General features: G+C 43.3%; 1 protein-coding gene across 6 annotated transcripts in view; it reads left to right on the forward strand.

Annotated features, from left to right (window-relative positions):
- LOC124556464 (transforming growth factor-beta receptor-associated protein 1-like) overlaps positions 1–18773 on the forward strand; it is a 220608-nt gene that overhangs the window by 85252 nt on the left and 116583 nt on the right. For all 6 annotated transcript variants that reach the window (XR_006968611.1, XR_006968609.1, XR_006968610.1 and 3 more), the window contains exon 9: positions 14261–14526. Coding sequence is in view for 2 of the 6 variants with exons in the window: in XM_047130415.1 (XP_046986371.1) it covers positions 14261–14526 (266 nt within the window). In the remaining 4 variants the exon portion in view is untranslated. The remainder of the gene's footprint in view (positions 1–14260; positions 14527–18773) is intronic.

The raw sequence follows: 18773 nt of genomic DNA on the forward strand, positions 1-18773 counted from the left end.
TACCACAGACATGGACAGACAACTGGCTACATAGGGAATAGGCATCCAGTACAGTGAGCCAAAACTGATTTAGGAAGGGCCCAGCAAAATAGACATGTAGACACTCCCATGGGCATTGCAAAGTCAGCCAGGGGGAGAAAGACACCTACAAAGCTGCATGTTGCTGAACACAGTGAGTGCAAGCAGTGATAAGCAAGATAATGTCCTCATCTATGCCCAGCCAATACACATGCCATCAGGCCAAAGCTTTGGTGCAAGAGGTCCTCCAATGACTGACATGCAGAAGCTGCAGTACAGTACACTACTGCATGAGGAAGCAGTGTCCTCTGTTGCTAAAAAAAGAACCCCATCGAACACAGAAAGGTGGTGCTGGAGGGAGAAGTAATTACAAAAGGGATCTAAGCACGGCCTGGGGGTTTTTCCGGCCAACCGTGCTGCACAAAAGAGAGTACCTGACTAAGTACAGGTCCATGGCAACAGCTGATGCTATTGTAGCACTAGTGAAAGAAAACTGTTGACTGCATTCTGGCTCTCAGTATATAAATAAAAACAAAGCAACTTGTCCTGATCGAACGCTGATTGAAAGGCAAGATAGGGCATTGGTGTTGGCATGTCCCATTGTCGGCCGGTAATGGATCTAATAATAATGGGAGAGGAAGAGAGCCCTTTGCTGCCTTGTCTGACATGGAAGCCAAAGGGTTAAAAAGAACAACCATTAGCTTGTGATCCTTGATTAAATGGAGCTTAGAACCATACAACAAGCTGTGAAATTTCTTGAGAGCTAACACAGTCCCTAAAGACTCCTTTCCGATCTGAGAACACCACTGCTGAGCAGGAGTTAAAGTCTCAGAAGCATAAGCAGTGGGTCGTTCAGACCCATCCACGTATTTGTGCGCCAACATTGTGCCAAGACTGTGCTGAGAGCCAACACAAGATGCTGACCTGACTGAAAAGTGGCCAGACATGGGGCAGATTGAAGCTTAGATTTAAGCAAACGAAGGCTGGGTCACAAGTAGGGCACCAGAAAAAGGGCAGATATTTGTGCAAAACCACATGCAGAGGCTGAGCAACAGTGAAAGCATCTGGTGAAAACTTATGGTAGTACGCAACGTCACCTAGAAACACCTGCAGTTCCTTAACGGAGGTCTGCCGCAGCAAAGCCGCGATTGTGTCAACGTAGTGACACAAGGCCTGATCCTTGTTCAACAAACATCAAAACCTAGGTACTCAATTGATGGCTGAATAAATTGAGATTTTGTAAGATTGTACTTGAGACTTGAAAGTCTACAAAACAGAAAACAACGCTTGGAGATTGCTAACGTGGTTGTCGGTAGGAGAAGCCGAAATAACAGTATCATTGAGGTAACTGATGCAGCCAGGCTCAGAAGCTCTTAGCTGTTCTAAAAGATGCTGAAAAATTTCAGGTCCCACTCCCCACCCCCCCTCAGCCCCCTCCCCTCCCTCCCCAGGGGGCTAGGGGGCTCACAGTTATTTTGTGAGTTCATGCATGGTGCACACGGGGTCCTGAGCTATTGCAGCCCAGTCTTCCTTCCCTAGCTGCATTTTCTTCACTCTGCCCCTCCCTCTCTATCCTCACTCCTTTCCCCCTGTCCCCTGCTTCCCCTCTATTGGTGTTCTGATTTATGTCGACCTGGCTACCCACCTGGTTCCATGTATTTCTTGCAGTTTTGTTCCTCCTGCCTGTTCTCTTTCATCGTTTATGGTGTTCACATCCCCACTTGAGGTTTGACCTTTGTTTCTAAATTTTCTGCTTTTAGTGTGAGCCATTTTGGGAAGAACTCCCTCCCCAGTGACTATGGTGTGGATTCCTCTCCCCCCTTCCTTCCCCATCGTAGCCCTTCTCTACTCTGCTAGGTCTTCAGCATGTGTAGCCAGTTCGTGTGGTGGGGCTGTTACATACCCATCTGGCTGACTCCTTCACAACACAGGAATCGTGGTACTGATACCTGAGCTGTTCCCTCCCCCTGTATGCCCCAAGGAGTAGCTGCCTGTCTTTCTGGAGCATCAGAACTCCTGGCAGTGGCCGCCGTGCCAGGTGGCCCGTACTGTGGCTGAGTGGCGCCCATGGGGAGAGCCCCTGATTGGAGTGGGTGGTATCAGGGCAGATGCTTGGTGCATGAAGCATATCAAGCTGCAAAAATCTGGTTGTTCTCAAATGTCCGTCTCTTCAAATGGTGAAGGATCATTGAATGCAGCATCATATGACCTGGCAGCCTTCCCTTCCCCGGCTACACCCTGGGAGGAGGGCCAGGCTTGCCATCTTGGGACTAAACACTTCCCCACTACCTCATCTGTACTAGGATGGGCGGGTACACATTTACTGCCACAAAGCTATTGTCTTTTGTTGAGAATGTCAAGGACAAGTTTAGTGAAGTGGAGTCTCTCAGTAATATGCTGTTGGTCACCCTGTTGTTCAAAGTTTCTTCAGCTGCCCAATTGGCAGCTCTTCATGATTGTGATTGTCTTGGCAATGTCTCAGTGACTATTACCCCTCACCAGTCTTTGAATGTGGTCCAGGGAGTGACTTTTCATAGGGGTCTCATCCTGCATCTGGGCTAATCTGGAGTGACGCAGCATTCATTTTGTTCAATGAGTGCAGAAGGGTCATAAAGACAACTGCTCCGATACTGGCACCTTCATTCTGGCCTTAGAGGGGGGATACTCTTCCAGAGAAGGTCAATGTTATGTGCTACAGATGTGACATGAAGCCGTATGTCTCACCATCTGTGAGGTGCTTTTGGTGTTTGTGTTTTGGGCATATGTCTTCCTGCTGTATGGCGGACCCTCTGTGTGGTGACTGTGGACACCCACTCCATGAGGGATGCATCTGTGTTCCGCCACCTGTGTGTGTGTGTGTGTGTGTGTGTCAATAGTCATGACTACCACTCTCCTCACTTGCCAGATTGCCCAGCTTACAAGAGAGAATAGAAGATATGAGACGCAAGTTGCTTGATCGCCTGTCTTATGCTGAGGCTCGCCAAAAATGAGACACTCCATCCGGGGTCACTTTCTTCAACTTTTACCTCTGTTACATCCTTTCCCCTCCCCTAACTTTTCCTTACACCAGCCTCATCCCCTTTTCGCCTTCCCCTCCTCTGCAGTTCCTATTTCCTCCTGACCAGGAGCCACTCCCCCTCCCTGGCCAAAGAAGTGCCCCCCGTCTTTGGCACCTGCCAGTGATTGGGCTCACTCCTGGGACCCTTCTCCCCAGCGTCTCTCAGGCCAGAAGACTCCTATCACCACTTGGCTACGAGATGCACCATCGGTGCGCCCCACCGTTGCGCACTCTTTTGGGTTTCAGGACAAAGCCTCCCCAGTGCCCCTGGAGGTGCCATCTCTCTCCTCGCAACCTGAGTCCGACATCTTATTTATGGATGTCCACCCCCCCCCCCCCCCCCCTCCCTCCTTGTCGGTGATGACCACTGAGCGAGTGACATGATCTGCTCTCGGCTTCTGTATGTTTAACCTGGACTCTCGCCACACGATAATCCAGTGGAATTGAGATGGATACTATTGTCACCCACCGGAAATACAGTGTCATGTTTCCTCCTACCTTGTGTTCTGTGTAGTTCTTCAAGAGTACTGTGTCAATCACCATTTGCAGTGTCTGCCTCACTCCAGGTAGGCCACTTTCTTATGTTGAACTGTCTATCTTAATATAGCAACTCCCACTCTTATTTCTCCTCCTCTGGGACTTTAGTGCTCACCATCTCACGTGGGGGAGTGCCACTTCAATAGGTAGTGGTCTCCTTACTGAACAACTTATTACAAACTCCGATTTGTGTCTCCTCAATGATGGTTCCCCTATCCACTACAGTGCCGCTCCTGGCACCTTTACTGCTATCTATCTATCGTACGATCTCCTCCCATGCTCTTGTGGCTTCCCTACATTCATTGCCCCATGATCATCTTTGAGACAGTACCACTTTCCAGTGATTCTGTTGTTACCCTGCTACTGCCAGGCAGACAGGTCCCCACGGTGGCATTCTGCAGGGCCAATCGGCTTTTATATGCGTGTACTTTGCACTTCGACACCTTTCTCTCGAATTGCATTGATGCGGTTGTGCGGGGCATATCTGCCACTATTCTTCATACTGCTGGCACTGCTGTCGCCTTATCCACAGGCCCCCTTGTCATTGACCAGTACCGTGATGGACTGAAGACGTAGTAGCGATTTCTATCCAAGACCGCCTATGGGCGCTGCAGCAGTTTAAATGACACCCTTCACAGACCAACTTCCTTGCTTTTAAGCATCTCCATGCTGAGATGCTGAGGCAGAGTGAAAAGTAACACTGGGAGTGCTATGTCCACCCCACCCCCACCCCCCACCCCCCCTGCCAGGGGATGTATGCCTCTTTCTTGCATGTTTGGTCCAAGCTCTGTAGCCTTCTGGGCTGCCAATGACCGTCAACTGTCCAGGGTCTTATCCTCCAAGGTTGTCTGTGTATAGATTCATTGTTCCTTGCAGAACACCTTGCAATGCACTTTGCAACTGCATCAGCATCCTCTTCCTATTCCACTACCTTTCTTCGGCATAAATGCGGAGTTGAACAGACCCCCTCTGTTTCATCCTGCATCATGTTGAGCCCTATAATAAACCCTTTACTGAATGGGAATTCTTGCAGGATCTTAGCTCTTCACGAGACACAGCCTCAGGCCCGAATTCCATCCACAGCCAGATGATCCAACACTTGGACGTTACCCAGAGGCTACATCTACGCAACGCCTTCAACCACGTTTGGCTCATGGGTGTGTTGCCATTACAATGGTGAGACAGTATAGTTATCCCCGTCCTTAAGCCCAGGAAGAACCCAATGTCACTTGACATCTACTACCTGATTGGCCTTACGAACGTACTTTGTAAACTGCCCGAGAGGATCATTAGCTTCCAATTATGTTAGGTACTTGAATGGCGGAGCCTTTTGCCTCAATCAGTGTGGTTGCCAGGAAGGATGACCTTCTGTTGACTATTTACACAAATTGGAAACAGCAATCTGACAGGATTTTACTTACCTCCGGTACCTTGTCGCAGTCTTCTTTGACCTACATGGGGCATAAGACACGGCTTGGTGTCATGATGCAGGCTTACAGGGGCCCCTTCCAACTTTTATCTGCAAGTTTTTATCCAACCGTCCTTTCTGTGTTCAAGTTGACACTTCACTCAGCACCCCTCAGATTCAGGAGAACGGTATCCCGCAGGGTTCTTTGTTAAGTGTTACACTCTTTCTCATAACCATCAATGGGCTTGTAACCCCTGTTGGCCTGTGATTACCCTGTCATTGTACGTCAATGATTTTTGCATCTGGTGCAGCTCCCACTCAGTAGCATCTGCCTAGCTTTGGACCCAAGGTGCCATCTGATGGACCTCTGTATGGACCATCTCCCATGGATTCCAGTCAGTTTTCTCCCTGCAAAGTGCGGGTTATGCATTTTTGTCGTTGACCCACAATATGTCCCGGTTCAGAACTTTATTTAGGTGACCAGCTCATAGATGTTGTAGAACAGTCTTGTTTCTTGGGCCTTATTTTTAATAAAAAGCTGACACGGTTGCCCCATATTCGCCACCTGAAGACTACAGGTGTGTGGAAGCTTAATGCTCTCCACCTCCTGGCCCACACATCTTGGGGTGCAGACCATACCACTCTTCTCCATCTTTACTGTACTCTGGTCTTGTCGAGACTAGATATGGTAGTCAGGTTTATGGTTCAGTGGCTCCTTCCACTCTGAAAATACTTGAACCTGTTCACCATTGTGGGGAGCACCTTGCTATTGGTGCCTCCCTCCTGATAACCGCCCATGGGTGGCATTGTTGGTTGCAATGCATCTAACTTCCCTCTGTCAGGATCTCCATCTCCACTCATCGGAATGCATCCCATGTATTTCCAACCCCCCCCCCCCCCCCCCCCCCCCCCCCCTGCGCTGCCCTCCCCAGGATCGTATGGTCTCTGTCACCCCCATGGTCTTCCAGCATCTTGTACATTCTGTTCTTGGAGAGTTCCAGGGTGCCACCATCTACTACACTGATAGTTCTAAGATGATAGATAAGACAGGATACACTTTCACGTATCCTACTGGCTTAGAACACAGTTTATTGTCAGGATCATGCAGTGTGTTCACAGCAGAGCTTCTAGCCATTCACAGAGCCCTCCATTAATGTTTGCCTGAAAACCAGTAGTACATCTGAGCCCAGGGGAAAACAGTGCTGAAAACTCAGAGCAGAGGGATTCCAGTTGCTGATGTGGAACTTGATCTGAAACTAAATTTACCTCATTGGCACTGGAGAAACTGAAAGCATTAAATGCATCTAACCTAAACAGGTCTGCAGTACGGAAATGATCCACAACAAGGAAGGTGAGAGGGCAAACAACAGATTTGTAAGATACAGGAGTGGAGAACTGACCTAGGATTGGAATTTGCTGTTTATTGTAGCTAACTAACTTCCGTGAAATCTGTATGAGGGTAGGGGAGCCCAAGTCCACTTATGTTTGCACATTTACTAAAGTCACTGCAGCTCGTGTGTCTGTTTATATTTGTTGTGGTTTATTAAACACACACAAGTCAGTAACCAATTTGTTTGGCAAGACAGTCATTATAGAGATACAGTTTGTGTCCATCGGTACCACTGTGTCCACCACATTTGAAGAGTTACACACCGATGCAATGTGCCCTTTCTTTCAACATTTGTTGCAGGCAGCCCAATGCTTAGGGCACACAGCATGCTCATGCTGGACAAAGCAGTATGGGCAAGAGAGAAGGGGGGCATGCAGCTGCTGTTGTGACGTGGCCTGTTGCTGCTGTGGTCATAACCGACACTGCTCCATACGACGCTGAGTCGAAGGTTATACTGCTGCAATGGCTTCCCCTTCATCCTGAACACTTGCATCAGGCCTAACAGGGATTGACTGAGCAATTTCCGATACCTCCTGCCACACAGTAATCTGATCACCTGCGGCTCTTGATACTTCAAAGGACTGCTATATTCAGCACACCCGTAAGTGTTGGATTCTCACATTGAAGTGGTTTTTTGTGGACTCCCCTATCTGGGACCAGATGAATAATATCATCACGCACCATGTGATCAATGTAGGATTTGTGATGGGTACTTGTGATAAATTTACGATGACAGTTCAGTCTGTGTAATTCTGCTGCCAAGGCTTTGTAAGATTGGTTTGGATTTTTCTGACAATTCTAAAATTCCACACACATTGCAGTGACATGGGTTCTGTCACAGTAATAGGTTGAGAGAAGCTTGCAGATTTCGTCAGATGATAAGCTGGCAGGTTCTTGCAAAGGCACAAGTTGGCACAACTTACAAATACACGGTGAAAGTCAGGAAAGAAAGAAAGCCTTACACAGGCTTGCATTGTCTATGCAAAAAACATGGAAATGTTGGTGTAACCATGTCTTATAGGAGTCCCAATCTTCAACTGATTCATCTCATGCCAGAAAGGGCAGCAGTTGCAATGATGGAAGAGTAACTTGCCGCTAACATGCAGATGCCACTTGATTGATAATGGTGGTGAGAGCCTACTGCTGTTCTGCGAAAACTTGCTGCTGGGTAATGATACGGCAGAGTATTTCTTCTGTCGAGATATTTGTCGGGTGGCCTAGCACTGACTCTTAACACACAGAGAAAACATAACCCTCACTTGTCGTCAAGTTTGTTATAGCAAGAGCAAATGCAATTTATCGAACATAGTACGTTATAGAGCCAACGTAAAATACAATGAAGTACACCTGCATAGCACTGAACACATTGAATGGACAACAGTAATACAGGTTACAGAATAGGCCAAGCGCTTATTTGCGATCACATAAATAATACTGTCTCTTTGGCGGCTCACCAGTTTGCGTCATAAGTGGGCCTACAAACTGTATGGACGCAGGACCTCTAAAATCGTGTGCATCATGAGTGAAGGTACATCAGAACGACAACAGGCAGATTTCATATTTCTAACATTTCTGAAAAGCATTTGACACAGTATCCCCCTGCAGGCTGTTAATGAGGGTACAAGCATATGGAATAGATTACCAGATGAGTGAGAGGCGCAAAGACATCTTAAATAGTGGAACCCAGTATGTTGTTCTCGATGGTGAGTGGTCATCAGAGTCAAGAATATTGTCAAGTGCCCAGGGAAGTGTGATAGGACTACTATTATTTTCTGTGTACATAAATGATCTGGTGGACAAGGTGGGTAGCAATCTGCTGTTGTTTGCTGATGATGATGAGGTGTACGCAAAGGTGTCGAAGATAAGTGACTGTATGATGATACCAGATAACTTGGACAAAATTTCTAGTTGGTGTGACGAATGGCAGCTGATTCTAAATGTAGAAAAATGTGAGTTAATGCAGATGAGTAGGAAAGACCAACCTGCAATGTTCAGATACAGCATTAGTAGTGTCCTGCTTAACAGAGTCACTTTGTTTAAATATCTGTGCATAACGTTGCAAAGTGATATGAAATGGAAGGAGTATGTGAGGATTGTGATGGGACAGGCGAATGGTTGGGTTTGGTGTATTGGGAGAATTTTAGGGAAGTGTGATTCGTCTGTATATAGATGGCTAGTGCAACCTATTGTTCAGTGCTGCTCGACTTTTTGGGATCTTCACCAGGTCTGATTAAGAAAGACATCAAATCAGTTCAGAGGTGGGCTGCTAGATGTGTTACTGATAGCTTCGAACAACACACAAGGGTTATGGAGCTGCTTTGGGAACTCAAGCGGGAGTCCCTGGATGGAAGGCAATGTTATTTTCGAGGAACACTATTGAGAAAATTTAGAGAACTGGCATTTGAAACTGGTTGCAAAACAGTACTACTGCCACCAACATACATTTCGTGTAGGACTATGAAGAGAAGGTAAGAGAAATTAGGGCTCATTTGGAAGCATATGGAAAATTGTTTTTGTCTCATTCTGTCTGCAAGTGGAACTGGAAAGGAAATGACTAGTTGTAATACAGGGTACCCTCCATCAGGCACCATATGGTGACATGCAGAGTATGTATGTAGATGCAGAAATACAAATCCAGCTCTATCTCACTTTATGGTCATAGTGACAAGTAGATGTATTTAGTAATTTCAAGAGGGGTAGTTTGAACCACAGTATCAGTAAGAACTACTTCAGGGATTTGTTTCTGTAAAAGGTGTAGTTTTCAAGCACAAATAAAAAGTGTTTGCCGTTGACTATCTGAAAGTAAAAGAGCATCATTCTTACAGAACTGTTGTTGACAACAGCATAAGCTGATGTATTAATATTCCTTGTGGGCAGTTTCATATTAAATTTCAGCAACTGTAAAAGCAGATTTTTTTCCCCAATTGTAAAACTGGGGGAAAAGCTACTTGCTCAACAGTGGTGCGTGCACCCCCCCCCCCCCCCCCCTACACACACACACACACACACACACACACACACACCCCTCAGAGTATTGGAAGAAACAGGAAGTTTGGTCATGCATAAAATCAGCTAACAGGGTGATATTACATATTTGTTCAGCTGTTGACTATACAGGGTGATTCAGGAGGAATGTCACATAATTTGTGAGGTGGTTCTACATGTGGAAAAAAAAAAAGTTCTATGAACATGTGTCAGATTTTTTATCATTATGGAACTGTAAATTCAGAACACTACCCTGTGTACACATAACATCAGAATGTGAGGCTGTCCAGTCAGTTGAGGAAAAAGAAGACATTATTGCAATGGTGCAATGGAGTTCCACCACCAGTAAATGCTGCATTAACCATCAGCTCAATATTCTACAAATGCAAGTGTGCCATACACTACATTCAAGGGGCTTGTGCCGATTCCATGTACAGCTCGTGCAACATCTGCCTACAGGTGACTCAGTATGCAAACAACAATTTTGCAAATGGTTGGCTGTACACAGAAACGTTGTGCAATACATTTTATTTACAGATGAAGCTACATTTACATGCATTGGTATCATAAACACCAGAAGTTCTCATACATAGTTGATGGAGAATCCACGACTCCAGAGAAACAAGATTCCAAGTTAGGTCCTAAGTAATCATTGGTGTGGTATGATTGATGACCTGGTGATAGGGCCTGTGTTCCTGCCAAATTGAGTGACAGCTGCAGCATATCTACGTTTCGTGCTAGACGACCTACCTGCACTTTTGGAAGACGTAACATTAGAGCAATGAAGGCAAATGTACCTGCAGCATAATGGATCACTGATTCACTGTACCAGACAAGTATCCCAGTAACTGAATAACACATTTCCTCAGTGCTGGATTGGCCGCTGCAGACTCATTAACCAGACTGCCAGATCACCCAACTGAACCCCATTAGACTGTTTTTGGGGCTGGTTAACGGGGGTGTATGTATACTACCCGCCAACGTGTTTATAAGTACATTTGAGATTGCGGGGGCGGGGGGGACTTTTAGAACATCTCTTTTAGGATGACTCAGTCATCTGTCCTGCCATTATTCTGTCAACCACAGCACCTACACTGCATTTCAGTAAGTAATAGTTACACTTGTTTTCATAATCATTCATGGTTGTCTGTAGTCTTCAACCTGCTCCAGTTGCATAACAGCGAAAATCAGACACATGTTCATAGGACTTTTTTGGTTTATTTTCACATGTAGAATCACCACACAAATTGAGATATTCCTCCTGAATCACCCTTTATAATCACAGAGATGGAAGAGGGTTGAAATTTTGAATTATGTCTTCTGGAAAGGTATCATTTAATAATGTAATACTGGAGCCCATGCTCTTTGATCATAGCATCGACATGAAAATGAGAGAGAGAGGGGTAAATGATTGGTCTTGGCCACTCGATAGTGGCAAGGACACTGAATCTAATAGAATACCAGTTTCATTGTATGATATTTAATATAACAAAACTGGTCTTTTCTAGAAGCAGTTTGCCAAAAGTTCTAGCAGCAACAAAGCATCCAGTGTAATTAGGAAGGAGCAGATGATGTTTATGTTTTTGTGTAGTATCATAGAATGGATGCTCAAAAATACAGACCAATATGAATCTGAATTTGTTTTATTGTTGCGGAATACATTTTGTGGTTGTGAAACAAAGCCTCAGACACAACCAGTAGAAGGCCATTATACAGTTCCAATTGATGTGTAGTAAACAAAACATATGCCTAAGTCACTGGATTTAGAACTTGCTGGTAGATAGGATCAAATATGTCTTGCTCAGTGGAGATACCTTCATAAAAAAAAGTGCCATTTGGTATGTATAAAGGAAGTGCAATAGGACTGCTGATTTTCACAGTCACTCTTAGCTGTCTCAGGAGAGTGAGACAACCTAGAAGCATGTTTATCATTTTTCAAAGTTTTTAATTGAGGTTATAATGTTTATTTTAGATCTCATTAGTGTGTTCTGTGTCACTAAACTTGTTGCATTGTTAGAGAAATTAACATGAAATTTCTGCATTTCATTTTGTTATGTACAAACTAAACGTGTTGCTTGTATTTTAATTTGTTAGTCTGATATTTCTTGCCATTATACCTATGCGAGTTCAATCATTTAGTATAACTTGGGGATGTAAGCTTATAGATCGAATTAGAAATACCCTATTGTAATTCCAGTTTCCAGGCATGGGGTAGGCAGGAATTTGTGTGTAGCTGAAAGCTTCTTTGACCAGTGTCAAGCAACTGAAACTTGCTGCAGATGGTTATGATAACACTCAACTCAGAAAAGTACATGAAATACCAACAATACCTCAAATACTGTCCAATCCCATAGATATGGATTTTTCTGTAGGAAAAAAGGAAAAAAACCTGGCCTGCAAACTGTGCATCTTTCTGATTGTAAGAGATATGTTAGTGGCAGGCCTTGGCACTTTGCATAGCAGAAGCAGGGTACTAGGGCAGGGGATGGTGGTAGAGGGATGGGTAAGAAGGGGAAGACATCAGGACACTATACTCATCACCTTTACCAAGCACTGATTGAAACGGAGAATATAATGTACTTATTCTGTTTGACAGCCTACATCATATTGTGCCAGGTCAAAGTAGTTTGCAGAGGGCCAGTAATTGGTGGTAGTTGTTACGATGTATCAGTGAAACTCATAATGAGTAGGATCACATATAGAATTGGCTATGAACATCTGGTTTTACCCAAGGGCTAAACCTCAACCAGAGACTCAGGCAGTTCTGTGATGACTTAGGGTTTGTGATTTCCTCGACTTGAATCATAGTATAGAAAGATTTAAAGTCCCACTAAATTGCTCAGTGGTGCGTTTCACACCAGAGGAAGCTACCAATGTAGCTGATTGCTTATGGAATCTACACAAGGGTGGTTTCGACAAGGTCTCTATCAAGAGAGGGTTATTATTGTGTCAGACAGCTCTAAAATTCTCATATCCAATTTCAAGAAATGGTCCCAAAAGTAGAGAATATTGAGACAAAAGTGATCAACAGCAGAAACATTCTCAGAAAATTGCTAGTTTGAAGCACTGTTGAAAAGCTATAGGTCTGACATAGTACTTGCTAACAATAGTTCGTGAGAACTGGGAATTGATATAGTGAAATCTTTGGGATGAAGCCAGATTTTTCCTGAATGGGCAGGCTCAGTGAGAGGGGAGGTGGTGTCTTCACAGCAGTAGATCAGCATCTTAAAATAAATTGAGAGAGAAATTGAATCAGCTTGTGAAATTGTTCGTACAAGAACAGCTTTCAAGGACAGGATAAAGGTTTTGGTTCAGTCAATAAACTGGCCTCCATTCTAATCTACAGAAGTAACTGAGAACTTCAGATAAACCCTCAGTTCAGTAACAGTAACATAGCGAAAGTTACAAACTCATTGTAATGGGCAGAACAAAACTTCCTGCAAAACAGCTATCAATGATTTCTGTTAAAATTGCACAGATCAAATATTTTGGACCACTACCCATGATAGAAATACATTAGATTTGTAATCAATGAGACTTGGACCTATGGAGGATGTTAACATGGAGCCAGGTATCAGTGATCATGAGTTGGTTGAAGTAACAGTGATCTCTAAAGTTCAAATAAGAACAGAGTTAGAAGAGAAGTCTACATGTTCTGTAAAATGTATATGGAAGGATGTACCCCATTTCAGCGAGGAAAACGTGGATATTCTTCAGACTTGTACATACCAGTACCATAGAGGTTGCGATGATAAAATTATACTAATTACCACTCACACAGAGATATTCAATCAATCATTCTTGCTCTGTGACATCTGGAATAATAAGAAGCCGTAACATGTGGTACAATGGGAAATATCCTTTGCCATACAGTCCGTAGTGAGTTGCAGAGTATAAATGTAGAAGTACATTTATGTATGTAGATAAATGACAAAGCCGGCAACATTACTGCTACTGAGACCATATGGCGGTGATCTGTTTAATACAGAGAGTTGGCATAATGAGAACTTTGTTTCTAACCAAGGAAGTCTTGTCTGTCTGTCTGTCTGTCTGTATGCTGCTGCAGGACATAACTTGACAGTAGTAACAGCTTAGAAATCCTTTTCTGCAGTTAAATACATATTGAGCATGACCATGACAATGAAATCAACAGGCTCATAAGTAGGGGCTGCCTGACTTAGTTAGGCACAAGCTGCTTTTCATTCTTTCTCATTCTCAAATCATACTCAAAGTTTGAAACATCAAATAATTTTTTCTTGTAAATAGTAACAGTTGCATAATCAGTAACCTGAGTAAACAAGGTAGTGTGTTATTTAGGGCACTGAATTCGTATTCAAGAGGACCAGGATTTAAATCTGCATACAGCCATCCAGATTTTGGTATTCCCTGGTTTCCCCAAATTGCTTCAAGTCACTGGCAGAATGGATTCCAGACAGTTTCTTCCTTCATTGCACTAATTACACTAGATCAGGAAGACCAATGTGTTCAGTATGTATGGGTTTAGGGTACATTGTTTGGGTACAATGAATTGCTGCATGGAAATGGCCAATTGTCAATAAAGTGAATGAACATTGGCTCAAAACAGTGTGTAGAATTGAGTATTGCATTTCACTGTGAAGTTCATAAATAAGAGTATAAGGTTTCACGTAATATAAGCAATATTATAGTGACTTTAACAATTTGTCATAACTTGCAGCATCCATGAGAACTACTAAATGATAAAGATCAGTGATTCAAAGTAAATAATTAGGAAGTTTTTTTGAGACAACTAGTACATAACTACACAAATAATAAATCTAAGATTGTTTTTCAGTTGTTATTCTTAGTAATTAGAACATTTTGCTAATAATAATTACTTTTTCAGGAGGTTGACACAGCTCTGTTAAAACTGTATTCAGAATTAAATGCTGCAGAACTTGAAGCCTTTATTGTTGCGGGAGAAATTACTTGTGATGTGAAAGACTGCAGCAGTTGGCTAGAGCGTCATAAATGTTACCATGCACTTGCTCTACTGTACCGTCACTCTCAGGATCATGAAAAAGCTCTCTCAGTATGGCTTAAAATTATTTGTGGGGAATACCAGGACAGCAGTTTCCCAGGACTTCAGTTTTTTGTGGAGTGTTTAGCAAAGTAAGATTTGATTTTCAGCATTGAATTTTATTTTTTTGTGTCTTTGATTAAGTGCAGTACTTCTGTAATTCAGTTGCAAGGCAGATGAAACATGGTGTCACTTTGAATGATCTATATTTTTCGAGCTCCTATGACAGTTCAAAATAATACAAAATAATATTTGTTAAGCTTCTCTGTATAAAAGAACTATTCATAGTAAAATATCAAAGTTTCACTAGCAGGATTAATGACCTGTATTCCTTTCAGGTATAATTTTTCAGCTGATCACAATGGGAGAAAAGAAAGTCAATCATTCAACAATAATGTGAAATAGGAAAAACTGAACAGTGCATACTTTTCCAAGTTTTACGAATATTTTGTTTTAATTATGGGTGGTAATGACTGACATACACACTTTAACACATTGAATGACATAATGAGACAAGGTGAGTGGTTACCTAGGAGTAGGAGATGGATAAGGGACATTAAAATGATGCAATCAGGATCGAGTGTGTAATAAAGTGGTTAGGGAGGACTAAGTAGGAGGAGGTGGGGTGGTAGCCAGATATCAGTGTGCATGTTGGAGTTCTGGAAGACATGAAGGAATGCAGGAAAGTGCCAGGCAGGAGAGTCACTGTGGTAGGCAAATGAAATGCGGCAGAGAAACTGCAGACACAAGACAACAGACCAGGAGAAGGACAAAAAGTCTCTGACGGTTTTATGAGAAGTGTGGGTTTTTAAAGGCAAATTACACATAAAAGTAGCAGAGATTACTGAATGCTCCTCAGAGCAGTGCAAAGTATTGTAGGTAACTGTTTCAGTAAAAATCCAGCTCACACAGTATCAGAGTTCTGCCGATAATGAACAGAGTCCAAAAGATAAACGCCATAAACGAAACCAATAGCACACAAGGTGCACACATCAGTGATCACGTTACAATTGTCTTAGACTGGTTGTTGGCTGGCTTATATGCAGGATTTTTGCATGGTCTAATCAAAGGGTATTCCTGGCAACAAGTGCCATCAGAGTAGTAGTGCCATGGTGATTGACAGTAATTTTGTACTAGCAGCTTGGTTTCCATGGTGACACAGGGTGACACAACTATGGTTGAAGAAGGTACACTGATCAGCTAGAACATTATGTCTGCCGACCTACTATCAGTATAAACCCATCAAAGTGACATCAGTGTCACCTGGTGAAGAATGACTGCTAGTGAGACATGCATGGTGCATGTAGTGTCAGTGAGTTTACTGTCTGTGTGTAGAATGGGGAAGGCACGTGATCTATCCGAGTTTGACTGATGGCAGATTGTGATGGCCCCAAGGCCTGGCATGAGCATTTTGGAAACTGCTCAACTTGTCGGGTGTTCGAGGAGAGCTGTGATGAGTGTCTTTAAAATGTGATGAAACCAAGGTGAAACAATGTGCAGATGTCATGGGATTGGGCAGCCACATCTCATAACAGATTTTGGATATTGTAGGGTGGGCATACTGGTAAAACAGGACAGGTGGTGAACTGTGGTGGAACTAAAATTAGACTTCAATGCTGGTTAGAGTATATAGGTGTGTCTGAACATATAGTGCACTGAACACTCCTAACGATGGGCCTCTGCAGCTGATGACCCGTGCATGTGCCAATGTTAACACCACAACATCGGCAACTATGACTCAAATGGACACATGACCATCAGCACTGGGCATTGGCGCAGTGGCAGAGTGTTGTGTGGTCTGATGACTCCAGAAACCTTCTTCATCATGCTGATGGGAGAGTGTGAATCCGGCATCTTCAAGGGGAACAGCTCCTTGGCGCCTATACTGTGGTATGGAGACAAGCTGTTGGTGGCTCCATTATGCTCGGGGGAACATTCACGTGGGCATTCATGGGTACAGTGAAGGTCGTGCAGGGCATCATGATGGCCAAGGAGTTTTGTACATTGGTTGCAGACCATGTACATCCCTTCATGACAATTATGTTCCCTGATAGCAGTGGCATGGTTCAACAAGATAATGCACCATGTCACAAGGCCAGGAATGTGACGGAGTGGTTCGAGTAACACAGTGGTAAGTTCCAGTTGATGTGCTGGCCCCCCAACTCTCCAGATCTGAACCCAATAGAACACATCTGCTATGTGATTGAAATCGGCATCAGAGCTCATCCCCCCCCCCCCCCCCTTTCCCCAGAATTTACTGGAATTAGATGACTTGTGTGTGTGTGCAGACCTTCAGAGACCTATTAAGGCCTCATTGCTTCCATGCCATGAAGCGTCACTGTTGTTATCTGTGCCAAAGGTGGACAACTATTAGGTAGGTAGTCATAAATTTTGGATGATCAGTGCAAATTGCCAAGCACATTGTTGTGTGTGAATCGGTTGTACATCTGTTGAGCTGCTGCTTATTCAGGAAGCAAATTTGTTGTATTAATATATACTATGAGGCAACAAATGCAGCATCTTTGTCTGATGACACTGATATTTTCACAAGACTGCCTAAGTTTGATTGAATGGATGATACTTGTTATAACAAGTGCAGTTGGTGTCGGAAATGTAAATCGCTAGGATATAAAATGAGAAAGCATACAACCTCGGGTTACAACGTAATGGAGTGCCAGCATATTTCAGAATTAACGTGTGAACATAGGCGATTGTGGACTTTGGTAAACTGGAGAGATTGAGTGAGAATATGGTTAGAATATTCACTTGATGTAATGTCCCATGATTTCTTTCTTTGGGGGGGGGGGGGGGGAGTTGCATTTCGAGATTATGGTGTACATTAATACAATTGACAATGTAGCTGAACTCATTGTCTGAATCAGCTGTGCATTTCAAGAAGTGAAACAGAATCCTACCATGCCCAACAGAGTTAGACTGTCATTGCTGCAAAGGGATCAGGTGTGTAATGAGGATCAGGGCCGGCTATTTGAACATGTGTGTAATAAAATCTAATTTGTGTTCAGTTGCTGACACTTAATTTCAGTTCCTTACTTGACATATCATATGCTTGATGTATAAAAAGTGGGTTAAAAGAATGTGTTCCTTAACAATAAATGATCTACAGTATGTGACATGATGTTCCTCAAACTTCACTGGAGATATCCTGACAAATGCTGAATTTACACAATATAGGAGACAGTTGAATTCATAACAGAAGAGATCACTGAATACTTAAAGATTTCTGAAGTTGGTTCACTGCGCTTACTGTGGTCTAATCAAGGACACATTGAAATAATACAGGAGATTTTGTTTGTAGCTAGGCAGTTCATGTATTTTTAATATTTGAAAGATGGTTATGACCATTACAGTCTGCCTGAGATGTTCCTTGTACTTGGATGAATGTCTGCATTGAGGGAACACCAACTAATTCAGAAGAAAACACAGTATGTTAAATTTTTTTGGCTGGTGTAGCTAGATGGTCTGCATCATGGAGCAATTTCCACATATAAGTGTGATATTAAACCCTAATTGTCATTATTTGTTTCATTGTGAAATGTAGAGTGATGTAAACTGAAACATACAGTAAGATGCAGCTGTTGCTAGAGCCTGAGATATGTCTTCTGGTGTAGATGACATCAGTTGCTGCAGATTATGTGAAAAAATTGTTGGTGTTAATTTGCTATGAAAAGAAAATTTAGCAACATAGTCTGTCAATGAGGTGACAGAAGCCATGGGTTACACCTAGATCATGTTGGAACTCCTTTTGCCCAGTGTAGTGCAGCAACTCAATGTGGCATAGACTCAACAAATAGTTGGAAGTCCCCTGCAGAAATATTGTCATGCTGCATCTATAGCCAGTCATAACTGCGAAAGTGTTGCCACTGCAGGAATATCGTGCATAAACTGAACCCTCAATTATGCCCCATAAATTTTTGATGGGATTCATGTTGGGTGATCAGGGTGAACAAATCATTGACTCAAATTGTCCAGAATGTTCCTCAAACCAGTTGGGAACAATTGTGGCCCAGTGACATGACATCATTGTTCGGAAACATGATGTCTATGAATAATTGCAAATGGTCTCCAAGTTGCTGAACATAACTATTACTAGTCAACGATTGGTCGATTGGTTCATTTGGATCAGAGGACTCAGTCCATCTCATGTAAACATCCCCCCCCCCCCCCCACACACACACCATTAAGGAGCCATCAACTGCTTGTACAGTGCCTTGTTGACAACTTGGGTCCATGACATTGTGGGATCTGTGCCACACTCGAACTCTATCATCAGCTCTTACCAACTGAAATCGGAACTCATATGACCATGCCACAGTTTGCA

This window comes from Schistocerca americana, chromosome X (assembly GCF_021461395.2).
Source record: "Schistocerca americana isolate TAMUIC-IGC-003095 chromosome X, iqSchAmer2.1, whole genome shotgun sequence".
In the NCBI taxonomy this organism is placed as follows: Eukaryota; Metazoa; Arthropoda; class Insecta; order Orthoptera; family Acrididae; genus Schistocerca; species Schistocerca americana.